The sequence below is a fragment of the Pongo pygmaeus genome, chromosome 10 (genome assembly GCF_028885625.2).
Source record: "Pongo pygmaeus isolate AG05252 chromosome 10, NHGRI_mPonPyg2-v2.0_pri, whole genome shotgun sequence".
NCBI classification, from domain to species: Eukaryota; Metazoa; Chordata; class Mammalia; order Primates; family Hominidae; genus Pongo; species Pongo pygmaeus.
The window spans coordinates 45,626,821-45,645,338 of NC_072383.2; the positions used below are offsets into that span (position 1 = coordinate 45,626,821).

Genomic DNA, 18,518 nt, shown 5'->3' on the forward strand with positions numbered 1-18,518 from the left:
GCTGAGAGATATCTCTTTCTTTTCAGAGATGAAGCTTACCAAGTAGGTAATTAGTCTGCCTGGTTAGCTGTGGTTTCAGTGTAATTACAGTCTGCTATGTAGATTCTATCTTAATTCCTCCTTCACTATCCTCCTGTCCCCCATATTTCCTATGAGTTTGTTCCTCATTGGCCTTTCACTAGCTGGTGAAGTTAGAAATACTGTGTTCCAACAGTCCAATGCTTTTCCAATTGGAAACAACTGGTAATAACTAATGTGGGTTTATAGAGTAGAACCCATCCACCCAAAAAAGAGACATGTCAGCTTGCTATTTTTCCAATTCATCCACGTAAATTGACAACAAGGAATGAGAGGGAGAATACAGTCTTGGAGGGAAAATAATAGAGAGACAGGAAATGCTCCAGTTACCCTGCTTCTCCACGTAGGATAGGGCATAGAGGGCTGAGTAGAGGAAAAAGGGTTTCTGGTGTACAAACATTTGGGTGCACAGGATCGATCTACCTGTTCCAGTCTTCTATATCCTTACTGATTTTCTACTTATTCTATCTATTACTCAGAGGCAGTGAAACCTCCAACAGTAATAGATTTGTCTATTTCTCTTTTCAGTTCTATCAGATTATGCTTCACATATTTCGAAGTTCTGTTATTAGGTGTGTACATATTTAGGTTGTTAAGCCTTCTTGATGAACTGACCCCTTTATCATTAAGAAATGTCTCTATTACTGATAATATTCCTTGTTCTGAAATCTAATTTGTATAATGTTAATAAGTCACTTTTTCTTTTGAGTCATGTTTGCAGGGTGTATTTTTTCTGTCCCTTAACTTTTGTAAACGTACGTCTTTACATTTAAAATGGTTTCTTGGCCAGGCGCAGTGGCTGTCTGTAATCCTAGCACTTTGGGAGGCCAAGGCAGGTGGGTCACCTGAGGTCAGGAGTTCAAGACCAGGCTGGCCAACATGGTGAAACCCCATCTCTACTAAAAATAGACAAATTAGCTGGGTGTGGTGGCAGGTGCCTGTAATCCCAGCTACTCGGGGGACTGGGGCAGGAGAATTGCTTGAACCTGGGAGGCTGAGGTTGCAGTGAGCCAAGATCATGCCATTGTACTCCAGCCTGGGCAACAAGACCAAAACTAAATAATAAATAAATGGTTTCTTACAGACAGCTTTTTAATCCAATCTGACAATCTCTGCCTCTTTTCACATATATGTAATATAGATATGACATATACATATAAACATATATATGTTTAAAATATATACATTTTTAAAAACCGGAATATTTATTGTGTGACTAATCATTGAAATTCTTAAGATGAACTGGATGACACAACTGCTGCCCTCTTGGGTGTAGGTGTTGTTCCTTCACAGAATCCATGCCTAAATCTGCAGTATACAATGTTTAGGTGCTTCATTCAACCAGTCACCGTGGTATTTTCTTTTAGCCGTGGCAGTCCAGTTACACTTTCTCTTGCGCTTGGCAGGGGAGCCACATTTGCCACAGGTTGACTTCTGAAGGTGGTAGGCCTTAGAGCCACAGAGGCAGCACAACTTGTGTATCGTATCACGACACTTTCCAAACAGCGATGTTCCCTTTATCTTATTATCTTTACGGATACCTGCCAGACACCCTCACCAATGAATCCTTTTGCTGTTACACATGGCCAAACATTCCCAAATTTCTTCCCTCAGCTCTCAACTGAGGTCAGAACTGTGCAGGCTTCCCAAAGACCAGACTGAAGCAAGGGACACAGTGTGGCTCCAGCTCCACAATTATGGGCTTGGTCCCCCAGGCATCAGTCAGCAGCTATTCTTCTGGCTCACGAGGGCCACTGCATGCCTTTGTCCTGCCCACTAGCTTCCCTTATCCGGAAATTTGCTGGCCTCCCCAAGGATAGCCAATCTCTGCCTTTTAATTGGATGTTTACCCTACACTGTTCAGTAAGGCAGCCACTAGCCAAATGTGACTATTGAGCACTTCAAATGTGACTAATCCAACTAGAGATGTGCTATAAGTGTAAAATGCATAGCACATTTCAAAGAGAAGGTAAAATATCTCAATAGTATTTTGATTACATGCCAAAATGACATATTTTGTTAAATAATGTTTTGAATATATAATATATATTATTTAATATATAAATATATAAAATATATATTAATATATATTTTATAAATTTATATTAATGTATAATGTATAATATATATTAATAATATATTACATATTCTATAATATATAATACATTAATATTTAATATATTATATATTACTATATATAATATATAATATATAAATATATATTAATAATATATGTAATTATAGATCTATATATAATATATAACTATAATATAATTTAATACATGATATATATTATTTAATATATATTTTATTTTATATATATTATTTAATATAGACTATATATTTATATACTATATATTTAATATATACTATATATTAAATATATAGTATATGTAATTTAATATATTTTATATATAGTATATATTATATACATTTTATATATAGTATATATTATATATAGTATATATAGTATAGTATATATTATATATAGTATATCTAGTATAGTATATATTATATAGTATATATTATTTAATATATATTTAAAATATAGTATATATTATTTTATATATAATATATTATATATTATTTTATACATATTTAATATATTATATATTACATATATATTATTTAATATATATAATTTAATATATATTACATATATAAAGATATTATTTAATATATATAATTTAATATATATTACATATATAAATATATTATTTAATATATTATATATTAAAAATACATTTTATATATATATTTTTTTGAGACAAAGTCTCACTCTGTCACCCAGGCTGGAGTGCAGTGGTGTGATCTTGGCTCACTGCAACCTCCACCTCCCAGGTTCAAGCGATTCTCGTGCCTCAGCCTCCCAGGTAGCTGGGATTACAGGCGCCTGCCACCACACCTGGCTAATTTTTGTATTTTTAGTAGAGACGGGGTTTTAGCACGTTGGTCAAGCCGGTCTCAAATTCCTGACCTCAGGTGATCCACCTGCCTCTGCCTCCCAAAGTGCTGGGATTACAGGCATGAGCCACTGCACCCAACCTATATTATATATATTTTTATGTAAAAATATATTATTTATATATAACATACATTACCTATATATTAGTTTATATATGTATATATTTTTTAATTGAAACAGAGTCTTGCTCTGTCATCCAGGCTGGAGTACAGTGGTGCGATCTCAGCTCACTGTAACCTCTGCTTCCTGGGTTCAAGTGAATCTCCTGCCTCAGCCTCCCAATTACAGGCACACACCATGATGACAGGCTAATTTTTTTTATTTTTAGTAGAGACAGGGTTTCGCCATGTTGGCCAGGCTGGTCTCGAACTCCTGACCTCAAGTGATGCACCTACCTTGGCCTCCCAAAGTGCTGGGATTACAGACGTGAGCCACTGTGCCTGGCCTTAAATATGTTAAAATTAATTTCGCCTGTTTCATTTTATTTTCTCTTTTTTTTTGAGATAAAGTCTCGCTCCATTGCCCAGGCTGGAGTGCAGTGGCGTGATCTCAGTCACTGTAACCTCCGCCTCCCAGGTTCAAGCGATTCTCCTGCCTCAGCCTCCCAGGTAGCTGAGATTACAGGCATGCACCACCATGCCTGGCTAATTTTTGTATTTTTTGTAGAGACGGGGTTTCACCATGTTGGCCAGGCTGGTCTCAAACTCCTGACCTCAAGTGATCCACCCGCCTCGGACTCCCAAAGTGCTGGGATTACAGGCATGAGCCACTGCACTCGGCCCATTTTACTTTTTTAAAAGTAACTATTAGACAATTTAAAATGTGTGGCTCACATTATATTTCTATTGGACAATGTTGACCTGGATAATTTACATTTAATATCAATGTGGTTGAGTTTAAATCTACCATCTTGCTCTTTTTTCCTATTTGTTCTATTTGTTCTTTCTATCTTTTTTCTTCTTTCCAACTCTTTTGGAGTTTTAAAGCTCCATTTTGCCTCCATTATTGGCTTAGTAAATATATCTTGCTTTTAATTTTTATTTTTTAGTGGTTACTCTATGATTTACTATGCCTTTAACTTATCATAGTCTACCTTCATATAACATTATACCACTTTATGTAGAGTAGAAGGATCTTCCAACAGTATATTTGTCCATTTTGTCTCCTTTGTGCTGTGATTATATTTTACTTCTGTATGTTATAAATCCCACGGTATGTTGTTTTAGTTCTGCCTTAGTCACCTGTCTTCTAGAGGTATGAAAAAATGAGAGCAATTCCACTCCTCTTCATTCCTTTGTGTAGACTGACATTTCCATTTGATATTCTTCTTCTGCCTGAAGAACATGTAATATTTCTTCTGGTACAGGTCTGTTGGTGATGAATCAGCATTTGTTTGTCTGGAAAAGTACAGCCTTACTTTTTGAAAGATATATTTGCTGGGTATAGAATTTCTACTGACAAATTTGTTTCTTCTGCAGTACGTTAAAGATGTAGCTACATTGTCTTCTGGCCTGCATCGTTTCTGACAGTTATTCCTATCTTTGTTCTTCTGTACTTAATGTGCCTTTTTCCTTCTGGTTGCACTTAATATTTTTATCACCAGTTTTCAGCAACTTGATCACTATACATTTTAGCATGGTGTTTCTTCTACTTGGGGTATGGATAACTTCTCAAACTTGTCAGTTCAGTTTTCAAATTTGGAAAATCTTCCATCATTATTTCTTCAAATATTTTTTCTACCACCACCTATGCCCCCACCTTTCCTTCTGGGACTCCAATTATATGCTTAACCTGTCTGGTATAATCCCACAGCTCACTGATGCTCTTGGTATCTTTCTTTGGCTTTTTTTGTGTGTCTCATATTCAAGTTTCTATTGCTATTCAAGTTTACGAATTTTTTCTTATGAAGTGTCTAATCTACTATTAATACTACCTTATGTATTTTTATTTCAGATATATTTTTCATTTCTAGAAGTTCAATGTCGGTCTTGTTTAAAAAATATCTTCCATTTCTCTCCTCATGATGTCCATTTTCTTCTATCTTCTTGAATATGTGGAAGATACTTATAGCAACTTTTTAAAAATCCCTGTCTGCTAATTCTATTATTTTGGTCATTTCTGAGTGTTTCTTTTTTCCCTCATCATAAATTGTACTTTCCTTCCTCATGTATGTCTGGTCATTTCTAGTTGGATGCTGGATATTGCAAATTTTACGTTGGGCCTTGTTGTTGCTGGAATTCATTGTATTCCTTTAAATATTGTTAGGCTTTTCTCTGGGATATAGGTAATTGGATCAGTTTCAGGCTTTTGAGGTTTGTTTTTACGCTTTGTGATGGTGGGTCCAGAGCAGCCTTTATTCTAGGGTCAGTTTCACCCTATTTCTGAGGCAATACCCCTCTGAAGATTCTATTCAATGCCCTGTGACTTAGGCGGTTTTTCTACTCTAACTGGTTGGAACATAAACTATTGACACCTGTGCTGGCTCTAAGACTGTGCTGATTCCTTCTTTCTGGTGGTTCTTTCCCCAGCCTCTGGGTAGCTTCTTTTCATACATGCACAAATTGGTACTCAGCCAAAGACTGGAGGGAAGCCCCTCTGCACAGACTCTACCAGTCCTTCCTTCACAACACACACACCCCACCCTAGAAAGCTGGGGATATTATAGCATACATACCTTTTATTTCCCTTCCTCAGGGATCACTGTCTGGTACTACCTGTTATCCAATGTCTGAAAATTGTTGTTTCATGTTTTGTCTAATTTTCTAGTTAAGTTGAAAGGGTAAATCTTGTTTCCTTTATCATGACCAGAAGCAAAAGTAAGTTTTATTTACTTGTATACCTAAATTATATCCATGTATTTCTAAATTTATCTGATGCCTTTTAAAACAATCCTTAGTCCCTCAAAGGAGAACCATTTGGCCATAAAGAGAAACACAAAGCCTAAAGCAGTACTCAGGATAATAAACCTAGAATCTTAAAGTTTGAAGGGATTCCAGAAGTCATCCAATTCAATCTCCAAGAATTAATACATAGTTTCTAACAATGACACTCATTTGAAAATATTTCCTTCTGTTCCTTGACTGTTTCAATCTACTTCTACTTTTACAACTAATTTTTCCTCTCTCCCTTTTTCTAAAAGAGAGACAGGATCTCAGAGTCTTGTTCTGTCACCCACCCTGGAGTGGAGTGCAGTGGCACAATCATAACTCACTGCAGCCTTGACAACCTGGGTTCAAGCAATCCTTCCACCTCAGCCTCTCAGTGTTGGGATTACAGGCGTGAGCCACTGCTCCCAGCATAATTTCTCCTCTCTTTAACTCTATCCTCCCTTCCCTTAATTAGATATTTCTATTAGTAACTAATCTCCTGACCCAGTATAGAAATCTCCACCTACAGTGTCTTGATTTTAACAGTCTTCTTGCCTCCTTTTGTATTCTTTATATGGCAGCCAGTTCCCACATTCTATTTTTGAGATGTTTTATTATATTAATCCTGTCAATCTTTAGTCCTTTGAAGTTGTACAGAATTTAACCAAACTCACCTATAGAGAAATCCATTTATGAAAAAAATTTTAAAACCTATTGTATGAATAGGTACTGTGGTCACTCTTCTTTTAGGAACAGGGTATCCTAATGGCTTTCCATACATATCCCAAACATAGGATTTCTGGATTTTATTTTCCTTATAAACTGAATCTGATTCCTTTTACTTCCTGGCTCTTATATTCCTTTTTAACTCTGAAAGCCTACAAAGTATGGTACTTTGTTTATAAAATGATAAGAATAATGTATCAGTCACCTATTTTGGAGAAAGTTTTAATACATCTTATAAAGCAGGAAACAGAAAAAGAAGAGAAATTATTATTAATGAAAATATCTACTTTAGGGAAGAAGAGGATTGAACAGAGGACAAATCATTTGCAAAAGACTGATAGTTCACAACTGAGAAACCGAATTAAGTTTTGTATTCTTTTGAAGACACAGAGTCTTGCTCTGTCACCCAGTCTAGAGTACAGTGGCTCAATCATAGCTCACTATAAACTCAAACTCCTAAACTCAAGCAATCCTCCTGCTTCAGCCTCCTGAACAGCTGGGACTACAGGCATATGCCACCATGGCTGGCTAATTTTTAATTTTTTTTGTAGAGATCGGGTCTTGCTATGTTGCCCAGGCTGCTCTTGAACTCCTGGCCTCAGGTGATCCTCTCACCTTAGCCATCCAAGGCGCTGGGATTATAGGCATGACCCACTGCGTCTGGCCAAAATTCAGTATTCTTCAATGAGTATCAATACTTAAGGATACCTGATAATACTCCATCAGGATGTTAGCTTCTCAAGGGCAGTAACTTTGAAAGCCTACAAAGTATGGTACTTTGAAAATGGTGCTTTTTAAGATAGCTCCCATCATTATTATGGACATGTGAATTGGCACTCATTTTCAAGGATAACATTATTCTGAACTGAGAAGAAATGCACTCCTTCTACAAAAGTTATGGCTAGGTGTGGTAGGGATAAAGTAGACAAAGAATCTTTCCTTCTTCTCATCTCCTCTAAAATAATGTAATTTCCATTAACTTAGCTTGCTAAAAATCCAGCCTCTGATGGGCCCAGGGAATGGAAAATATGTCCTGATGAATGCTGTCTCTGTAAGGAATCTCACTGAGGTAAATGCCACAGTAAATAGCAAGAACCCAGCTCATATCCTACTCATTGCTGCCCTCTAGGAGATTTTCCATGATTTACAACAAACTAAAGCCTACTATCCCTTTAGAGTAACACACCTCTCCCCACCAGCAATGGCAGGAAATAAATGGCAAAGGACCACAGATCAAAAATAACTTATCAGTGGATACTTATAACTATCCTTGATTTCATTTCCTCCTTTGATTTGGTGAGCTCTTTTTTCTATTATTTGAACCAATGTTCTAATATCTGAGCCAAAAGAAGCAAAGAGGGTTTCTTCTAAAGAAAGACAGTAACAAACCATGCCTTCCTTATTATTCTTAGTCACAGATATTATTCAGGGAGTGATGAGTTTCTGAAATTTTTATCTTATAAACCAACCAGTGGCAAAAAGAATGGGGCTGGCCCCAGAGAAAACCAGCATCCTGGACATGATATATGGCTCCTAAGTTCTATATATCTGATCCTAAGACCATTATCCAATTTAAGATTCTGAGGTAGTAAGATATAGTAGATAAGACCCAATGCTTGGGTCTTAATCTTGGCTCTGCTGTTTACTAGCTGTATAACCTTGCAAGTTTTTTAAATCTTTCTATGCCTTGTTTCTTTATCTGTAGAATGGAGAACTATCATATCTACTTCCAAAGATGTGATGACTATTACAAGAATAAAACACATAAAACATGAATCGTACCTAATGAGGTAAATGATCAATAGTTATTAGCAAATATTATTTGGAAGGTCTTGATCATACAAAAACAGGATATGGATACCTAAAATATTTAATTATTACTACACTGAGAAACTAAAAATCCTCCACAGCTGTGAAGCTTGAGTATACCCAGATTAGCCAGGGATGCTTATGGAAAGAAGGTACTTAGGAAAAGATATCCAACCCAGTTTTCTTTTGCTGTAAAAATCACTTTCTAAAATAAAACAGGTACCTACAGGTTTAGGCTTAGGAATAGATCAGTTTAAAAACTGTAGTGTAATTAATATACTTAAAATAAATTGGAGTTAGGAGGTGAAGACCGTAACTTCTCCCCTAATACCTCAAATATTTAATAACAATATAACTTTTTCAATGTCCATTTAAAAAATACCATACATAAATGGAGGCTATTTTGGAAAGCTTATCATTCATAATATAAGTGATCTAAAATGAGTAGAACTTAGGTAGAAAGGGAAGTAAAACTGGATTCCTATAAAGAAATCCCAAAGTATTCCTTCATGCTGCAACATGGTCAGCTAATACTTATTTGTTCAGAAGAGATGAACTGCAGAATAGGAGCCCTAAAGAGTGAGAATACCAATGAGTGAATGTCTTCTTCAATGTTCAAATCTTCAACAAGAAAAGGTAAATTCAGTGGTTCTCAGACTTTAAAATACACCTGAGATGTTTGTTAAAAATGCCTGTCTCCACCACACTCCCTCATAGTTACAAGAATGAAGAGGCCTATGAGAGATGATTCCAATGCAGGTCATCCATGGACCACATTTTGAGAAAAGTGAGATAATGCCTTAATTTAACTGCCACTTAATGTTCACTATTTGTATGTAAAAATAGATGCAATATTACCTCATCATTGAGCCAATTCAGATGGTTTAGAGTTTGAATATCTTTGCGTGTAATGGTCAGGCGAAATGCTTCACTGAGAACTTCATCCTGATTCCCATTACGAAATACATTCTTTATTTCTTTCTCCATTTCCTAAGAAAACAAAAGGTGTCAAGACATCAAACACGCATGGCTTCAGAAAAACCATATTTCTCACCAAGCCCCATATAATCCTCAGACTATATTTATCACCATTTGATTGTTTATAAATTTACTGTTAATCAGTTTACTTCTAACATTTTGGTTTCTATTCCTTCCCAGTAATCCCCGATTACTTCTTTCCACTTCATCTAGTTCTCCCTTCTCTTTTTCAGCACAACATTCAGATCCTTGTTTCCATATTAATTCCTAAAGTCTGGAACAACCTTCTGCTATCAAATTTTCTAAGTATATGAGAAAAATTAACTATATTTTATATCTCTGGTCCAAATGACTTCCTGAGAAACAGAATTTTTCATAAAAGGTAGTAAGAGAGTAAAGGCAGTATCTTTTAGAAATTACTTTCTTAGAGATCTTTTTTTTAAAATGTAAAGTATGGAATTCAGTACAACTATAATAAGTGTGTTATGCTCACCAGCTACATGGTAGTGTTTCAAAGAGAAGTATGGATAAAGAAACAGATTATCTAAAAATGTACACAGACCTCCATGTATTTTCCAAATTTCCTATAATGGGTTTTATTACTTAAAAGAAGAAATCTCAGCTTACAATTTGAGGTCAAACTATTGTATGTGTGCATTAAGTAAAAATGCACATGACATGAAAGACAAATGTATTAAATGCTTCTTCACTGAAAATGTTAAAAGCCACCCATAGTTCTTTCATAAATTTTCAATATTTTAAAAATAAAGCCCAGATTGGTTTGTAAAATAAGCGAAAGCAGAAATATACAAGAAAATTTAAATAACATGTGTTCTATGGCTTTTTTTTTTTTTTTTTTTTTTTTGTGAGATGGAGTCTTGCCCTGTCACCCAGGCTGAAGTACAGTGGCACGATCTCAGCTCACTGCAACCTCTGCCTCCCGGGTTCAAACAATTCTCCTGCCTCAGCCTCCTGTGTAGCTGGGATTACAGGTGCATGCCACCACACCCAGCTAATTTTTGTATTTTTGGTAGAGACGGGGTTTCACCATGTTGGCCAGGCTGGTCTTGAACTCCTGACCTCAAGTGATCCACCCGCTTCAGCCTCCCAAAGTGATGGGATTACAGGTGTGAGCCACCATGCCTGACCACTATTGCTTTTATGTTTGAAACTTGTCCGAGGGATTCTTTCTAAACATAATACTTAGTAGTATAGAAATTAAGTGTATGTAACTTACCTCTGTAATTTCAGGAAATTCATCTTCACTATCAGTTAATTTATGACCTTTTTTTTGTGTTTCTTGGGCAACAGTAACAGGAATCTCCTTTTCAAGAGGTACACGAAGATGTAGTTCTACTGAATCATGTACTGAATGTTCCCGCTCCTGCAATCTCTGAAAGATAAAACTTCAGAGTAAGTGGGATAAAGAAATCTGTGGATGTTCCTTGATTTATGATAGGGTTATGTCCCAATAAACCTGTCATAAGTCAAGGAGCATGCTGAAATGCCCATTGCTTTCGCTTTTTTGTAAAGTCAAAAAATCATTAGTCGAATCATCACAAGTAGGGGACTATCTATATTTGTCTTATGTACAATGAGTAGCACTGACTGGACAGACCAAGAACATTCACGACATATCATAACATGCTATGCTACCATACGATCTTGGAATTACAACAGCAATTACCCAAATCTGGGTAACTTTCCTAAATAGTTTCTACTTTGATGTACTATTGATTTGTAATATTATTCCAATTTTCTTTTTTACCTGGTTTTGAAGCTGTAAGGCCAATGCTTTCTGTTCTTCAATCTGGCGCAATCTTTCTCGTGCTCGAGAATCGTAAACACTAGTTCTAGAAAATGAAAAGGAATGTGACCAAATGTAGACTACTCTCGTTATCAAACACATTGTTGATGTACACTGAGTATTAAATACAGGACCCTCACAAAGAAAGTCTAAAATCCTTACACTAACTTATCATCCTTATTTTAAGACATAGAGTGAAACCACATGATGTTACTGAAATTACTCTACTATTTTTACTTATTATTTTTTATAGAGATAGGGTCTCACTACGGTGCCCAGGCTAGTCTCAAACTCCTGGGCTCAAGCGACTCCCCTACCTTGGCCTCTCAAAGTGCTAGGATTACAGATGTGAGCCATCGCACCCGAACTATTTTTACTGAAATTACTAAACATATCAGTGTGCTGCTAAATGTGAACAGATGACTTGTTAACATTTGTAAACACATAGTTCTTTTCTTAACATGCTTTTAAGATTATAGTGAAAGCGAAACTTCAGTGTGGAAATCCAAAAATGGGATTGAACCCCAAAGGAGAAATGAATACAAGATATCACTGAAGTTTAATTCAAATACTACATTTTTGATAGATTTTTAAAAAATTACCGAGACCAAGGGGTTTGGATAACTTAATAAAGTAAGTTCCTTAAATGAGACTAAATGCTTTCAGTGATTTTGCAAAGTCCAGAAATATGAATTATTCAATAAATTAGTTTTACAAATGCCAAAATAGGATCACTTATTTTCCCTACTATATAATAGCTAACTCTATTTTTCCAATTTAATTTAGCTTCAACAATTGTTATAGATTTAATAAACATAAGTATAGAAATGTTCCAACTCCAACAATATTTTGAAAACCCAACAACTTAAAAGTATAAACAGGCACTTCTTTTTTTTTTTTTTTTTTTTGAGACAGAGTCTTACTCTGTTGCCCAGGCTGGAGTACAGTGGCGTGATCTTGGCTCACTGCAACCTCTACCTCCCAGGTTCAAGCAATCCTCCCGCCTCAGCCTCCCAAGTAGCTAGGATTACAGGCGCGTGCCACCACACCCAGCCAATTTTTGTATTTTTAGTAGAGATGAGGTTTCACCATGAAGGCCAGGCTGGTCTTGAACTCCTGACCTCGGATGATCCACCTGCCTCGGCCTCCCAAAGTGCTGGAATTACAGGCGTGTGCCACTGCGCCCAGCCTAAACAGGTACTTCTTATTGGCAAAAAATAAGCAGGATGATTAGCTAATTGTTTGATTTCTTCTAACTAAAAATGAAGTGATTGAGAAGGAAAAATGATACCAAAAATAACTTACAATTCTTTGATCCACAGCTCTGCCTGGAAGAAAGTAGAACTATGGGTAGGAAAAGAAAAATTTGACAAATGAGCAGGAGGCTTATGAGAAAATTAAAATATTTTCATCAATAAAAACAATCATTTAAATAGTTTATACGAGTGCTTTACAAGTATGGAATAAGTAAAAGGAATCTAAATGACATAAAATAATTGTAACTAGGAATTAAGGAGCCACAATCCTTATGCATACATATTAGTTAAAATCATATGGATACATATAAGTTAAAAAGGTGACCCAAAGTTCAGCAGAGATATTACATTTGGCATAGCTCCCTACTTGCATGAGACCAACATTACGTGAAAGAGGACATCACTTCTCAAAATAATACATTAAGCTAGAACATTGCTCTTCCCAAATGACTCAGATTGAAAGATTTATTAAAAATCCCCACCCACAAAATAATCTACATCAAATGGCTAACAAGCCAATTAGCCAAAGCAGAGAATCAGCAACACAACTTCCTTCCAAAGTTCTAGGTCCATGTGGCTCTTGCTGACAACCCAAGTGATATGCTGAGCAGAGCCACAGGCATGATTAATTGTCCTAGAGCCTCTTGTTTTTCTCAAACTTCCTTATCTCCAAACTCCTAACTAGGCAGGATCTATCACAGAAACACAAAGAAGAAGAGTGAACACTTTTCCAAAGAAAACTTTTAAATATAGAGAACAAGTAAACAGAGCATCAAATTGGGAGTTAAGAGACCTGGATCAGAGGCCAGGCATGGTGGCTCATTCCTGTAATCCCAGTGCTTTAGGAGGCTGAGGTGGGAGAATCGCTTGAGCCAAGAGTTCAAGACCAGCCTGGGCAACATAGTGAGACTCCGTCTCTTAAAAAAAAAAAAAAAAAAATCCTCTGAAACTAGAATAGTGCTTGGCACATAGTAGGCATTTAGTGTTTTTTTTGTTTGTTTTTTTTTTGACTCTCACTCTGTTGCCTAGGCTGGAGTACAGTGGCACAATCTTGGCTCACTGCAACCTCCACCTCTCGGGTTCAAGAGATTCTCCTGCCTCAGCCTCCTGAGTAGCTGGGATTACAGGCACCCACCACCACACCTGGCTAATGTTTTCTTTTTCTTTTTTTTTCTTTTTATTTTAGTAGAGACGAGGTTTCACCATGTTGGCCAGGCTGGTCTCGAACTCACGACCTCAGGTGATCCATCCACCTTGGCCTTCTCAAAGTGCTAGGATTACAGGCGTAAGCCACCATGCCCAGCCATTTAGTATTTCTTGAATAAACAAGTAATGTAGGGACAAGCAGTTTTCTTCAATGGATCACGGTATCCACTGGCTCCAGAAAACAAAATGCAAGGAAAATCTGCTTTTCCAGAGAGATGCATTATTTCTCATATAATTGAGGCATATAGTAATAATAACTACAACTGTTTTTGAGCACATACTTAGTGCTCTACATGTAAAACTCTGCTCTAGATGTTTTATGTATTAGTTAAGCCTAATGAAAATCCCTATACTATTTAAACCTCAACATAATATATAAAAAAGAATTATTACTCATACTGTACAGAAATGAAAAAGGAGGTTCAAAAAGATAATTTCTCTTGAAAAGCTAGGATTAGAAATCTTATCTGTCCAATTCCAAAGACTGTGTTCTTTTGACTGTACCTTTCAATAGATCAAAGCATTAAAAAAAAAGGGGGAGGGGTGGAATAAGTACTTGGGCTACTCAAGAGAGCACTTCAGGCTATCTAGGAAATTCATTTGTTTAACAAATATTTATTTACTGAGCACCCATCATATGCCAAGCACTATGACCAGCAATGGGTGACAGGTACAAAGATATTAGTAACAAACAAGGTAGAAGGATGGAGGGAAAAACTAACATTATCTGGCAAAGTCAAAGAAATCTTCTGAGAAAAAAAAAATAACACCTGGATGAGATTTTGAAAAGCAAAATTAAGGCCAGGCACAGTGGCTCATGCCTGTAATCCCAGCACTTTGGGAGGCTGAGGTGGGTGGAACACCGGAGGTCAGGAGACCAGCTTGGCCAACATGGTGAAACCCAATCTCCACTAAAAATACAAAAATTAGCTGGGTGTGGTGGCGTGTGCCTGTAATCCCAGCTACCCTGGAGGGTAAGGCACAAGAATCACTTGAACCCGGGAGGCGGAGGTTGCAGCGAGCAGAGATTGTGCCACTGCACTCCAGCCTGGATGGTAGAGCAAAACTCCGTCACAAAAAAAAAAAAAAAAAAAGAAAGAAAGAAAGAAAAGAAAGCAAAATAAGAGCTTACCAAGTAGACAGAGAAAGGGACATCCAGACAGAAGGATCAGAATGTATAAAGGCAAAGAGGTATGACACAGCACAGCATATTCTGGGAAATAAAAGCAGATCTTCATTACTGGAACTTAACTGAGAGGCAGTAGTGGAGAATTAAGAGTAGAGAGCCAATAAACCAAGCCTCAACAGAGTAGGCACCAATTTTGACAAAGAGCATCGCTCAAACAGCCTTACCCAACAGACCATTTCTCCTGCCATCTCATTCTTTAGTCATCACTAGGGGAAATCCTCCGTAAAGGAAAGACAGTCTTAGTAAAGAACCATTAAGGAACTGAGATCAACTCTTTACCTGAGATATCAACTTCTTCTCAAGAAAGTTGCATGCATTTTGTGGCATTTCATGTAAAGCACTTATAAAAATAAGTGTTTTATCTGTAAGTTAATCTTCACAATTAAGTGTAAGGTATCAATACTGGCATTTTATTGATAAGGAAACTGAGGTTCAGAAGAGTAACTTGTCCAAAGCTACATGAAGCCTTTTCCAACCCAAGATCAGAAGGCAGATCTGACTCCAAAAAAGATGTAAGAAATAAAGAATCCAAACTATGAAGTCTCCCCAAAAGACTTAATAAATAGAGAATTTTAAGAAATATTTAAAGCTTAGAACACATGCGGAGCTGCAAAGAAGTAGGGGAACTGAGATGAGAAAGAATATTTCATTATCCTTAATCTTCTCAACGGAAAACTGATATTATTATCATCCTAGCAATTGAATTCCCAAAGCCATATATGGCAAAGGCATAGCAATCATAGTAATGATTACTATGGATTACTATTACTGGATTACAGAGGAAGAAGTATTTGATACCTCCAGAAAGTAAAGTTTCATATAGAAGTTCACATGTGAGTTGAGACCTAAAAGATAAAACACTACTGACAGACAAAGTTGAGGTATGGAGGACATTCCAGGCAAAAAGAACACTGAATGTGAAGGTAAGAAATGTTTATTGTATTTACAAACTGAAAATAGTCCAGCTTATAAAAACACATGAAAGAGTCCCGTATTTCCATATGGCTCCCTCTTACTTCCATCATGTCTCTGCTCAAGTCACTTTATTAGAGACTTTCCACGACCACCCTATACAAATAGTATCCTCCCAATCCTACTCTATATATTACCCTGCTTCAATTTTCTTCATAGCACTTACCACAAGGCATATACATTTGTTTGTCCTTCCCCTCAAGTAGAATGCAAGCTCCTTGAGCATAGGGACTTCACATTGTCCTTCATCCTTCCCCTCAAGTAGAATGCAAGCTCCTTGAGAATAGGGACTTCACATTGTTCCCTATTATCCTCAATATTTATACTAGTACCTGGCACACAGTAGGCTCTCAGTAAATATTTGTTAAAGTGAGAAAGTGAGGCTTGTGAAAGAAGTGCTTTGTATACCATAGTAAGGAGCCTGAGCTTAATTCGATGTCTGATAAACCACCCTTGAAGGAGGTTAACAAATAATCATTAAACCCCTTTAATGAATGATCAGACATGAATTCTGAAAGATCACTCTGATTGCAGCATGGAAGATGGACTAAAGAACACAGCAGGCTGGGTGCAGTGGCTCACACCTATGATCCCAGCACTTTGGAAGGCCAAGTCAGGAGAATTGCTTGAGGCTAGGAGTACAAAACTAGCCTGGTCAACACAGCGAGATCCCGTCTCTACAAAAGAAAAATTTAAAAGTTAGCCAAGTATGGTGGCATGCATCTGTGGTCCCAGCTGAGGCAGGAGGATCACTTGAGCCCAGGAGTTCAAGGCTGCAGTGAGCCATGATTGTGCCACTGCACTCCTGCCTGGGTGACAGAGCAAGACCCTGTCTCAAAACAAAAACAAATGAAAAAAGAGCAAGGCAGAAGAATTGTTTCAAGAACATGGTATGGTGGAAGACGGAATGAAGAACAAAATAGAGGCTGAAGGAAGAACAATTATAAAGCCACTGGAATAATTCAAGTAATACGTGAGAAAGATCTGAATTGAAGTAGTTTTACATTATGTAACTTTTAGTGAAAAAGCTGTGATTAAAGAAAGGGAAAACAATATGTTAAGAACAAACTTTTACGCCAGGCATGGTGGCTCACACCTGTAATCCCAGCACTTTGGGAGGCCGAGGCAGGTGGATCACTTGAGGTCAGGAGTTCGAGACCAGCCTGGCCAACACAGCAAAACCCCATCTCTACTAAAAATACAAAAATTAGCTGGGCGTTGTGGCGGGCGCCTGTAATCCTAGCTACTCGGGAGGCTGAGGCAGAAGAATTGCTTGAACCAGGGAGGTGGAGGTTGCAGTGAACCAAGATCGCGCCACTACACTCCAGCCTGGGCAACAGAGCGAGACTCCGTCTGAAAAAAATTAATTAATTAATTAATAAAGAACAAGCTTTTTCCAAAGTTTACCTGGGAGTTGGAGTCTGGGAATCTTTCACTTTCAGTAAAATCACAGAGTCTGATCCTAAAGAAACACAAGAGCATTTAATTAATAATAAAACTCCACAAAGTTATACTTTCTAGATATATTAAGTTCCCATACTTTGCTATATTTTATTTCCACAAAAATAACATAAGAACAAAGTTTAGATGGGAGAGAGAGACAGGCAAGTCCATTGTCACTGAGAACAGAAATAGGTCTTAGTGAAGAACTTGCTTCACAAATAAGAAAGTCCCTGGGAAATACAAACATATTTGCCCTTCAGCTTTTCCTCCTAGGCTGCACTTGCTCCCTGTGCTTCCTGTCTGTTTCAGGAGAACAAGAACATGGCATGATTCCTCAAAAGTCTTCATGGTAGTCCTCTATCTGCAATTTTGGTTTCTATGGTTTCAGTTACACATAGTTAACTGCGGTCCAAATATATTAAATGGAAAATTCCAGAAATAATAGTAAATTTTAAATTGCATGCCATTCCAAGTAATGTGATAAAAATCTCTATCCAGCTCTATTTCAGGCATGAAATCATCCCTTTGTCTAGCATATCCATGTTGTATGCACCACCTGTCATTTAGTAGTCACCTCAGTCATCAGATTGTCTCAGTATAGCAGTGCTTGTGTTCAGTAACCCTTACTTAATAATGTCCCCAAAAGGCAAAAGTAATCATGCTGGCAATTCAGGTATGCCAAAGAGAAGCTGTAAAAAGTGCTTCCCCAGCCGGCCAACATGGTGAAACCTGTGTCTGCTAAGAATACAAAAATTAGCTGGGCATGATGGCTTACACCTGTAATCCCAGCTACTCAGGAGGCTGAGGCGGGAGAATCGCTTGAACTCAGGACATGGAGGTTGCAGTGAACCAACGTGGTCCCACTGTACTCCAGCCTGAGCAACAGAGTGACACTCAGTCTCAAAAAAAAAAAACAAAAACAAAAACAAAAAACACTACTTCCTTTAAGTGAAAAGGTGAAAGTTCTTGATTTAATAAGAACAAAGTAACATTTTCATTACAGTATAGTTATAATTTTTGTTATTAGTTATTATTGTTGATCTCTTACTGCACCTAATTTATAATCATTAGTATGTATGTATAGGAAAAAACACGATGTATATAGGGTATGGTATATATAGTATACTCTCCATGGTTTCAAGCATCCACTGGTGGGGGGCGGGTCTTGGAACATATCCTCCCCCCACAGATAAGGGGGAACTACTGTAGTTCATGATCTACA

The 18,518-nt window shown here is 37.0% G+C and overlaps 1 protein-coding gene and 1 pseudogene across 14 annotated transcripts in view; both read right to left on the bottom strand.

Annotated features, from left to right (window-relative positions):
- SENP1 (SUMO specific peptidase 1) overlaps positions 1-18,518 on the bottom strand; it is a 63,140-nt gene that overhangs the window by 10,487 nt on the left and 34,135 nt on the right. For 9 of the 14 annotated variants that reach the window (XM_054443088.2, XM_063672704.1, XM_063672709.1 and 6 more), the window contains 5 exons: positions 17,261-17,315; positions 12,536-12,574; positions 11,192-11,276; positions 10,661-10,816; positions 9,304-9,435 (listed from right to left, as the gene is read on the bottom strand). In XM_054443088.2, the coding sequence (XP_054299063.1) occupies positions 9,304-9,435; positions 10,661-10,816; positions 11,192-11,276; positions 12,536-12,574; positions 17,261-17,315 (467 nt within the window). The remainder of the gene's footprint in view (positions 1-9,303; positions 9,436-10,660; positions 10,817-11,191; positions 11,277-12,535; positions 12,575-17,260; positions 17,316-18,518) is intronic. The other 5 variants (XM_054443090.2, XM_063672711.1, XM_063672707.1 and 2 more) reach the window with 1 other exon arrangement.
- Positions 1,283-4,560, bottom strand: LOC129009844 (large ribosomal subunit protein eL37-like; annotated as a pseudogene).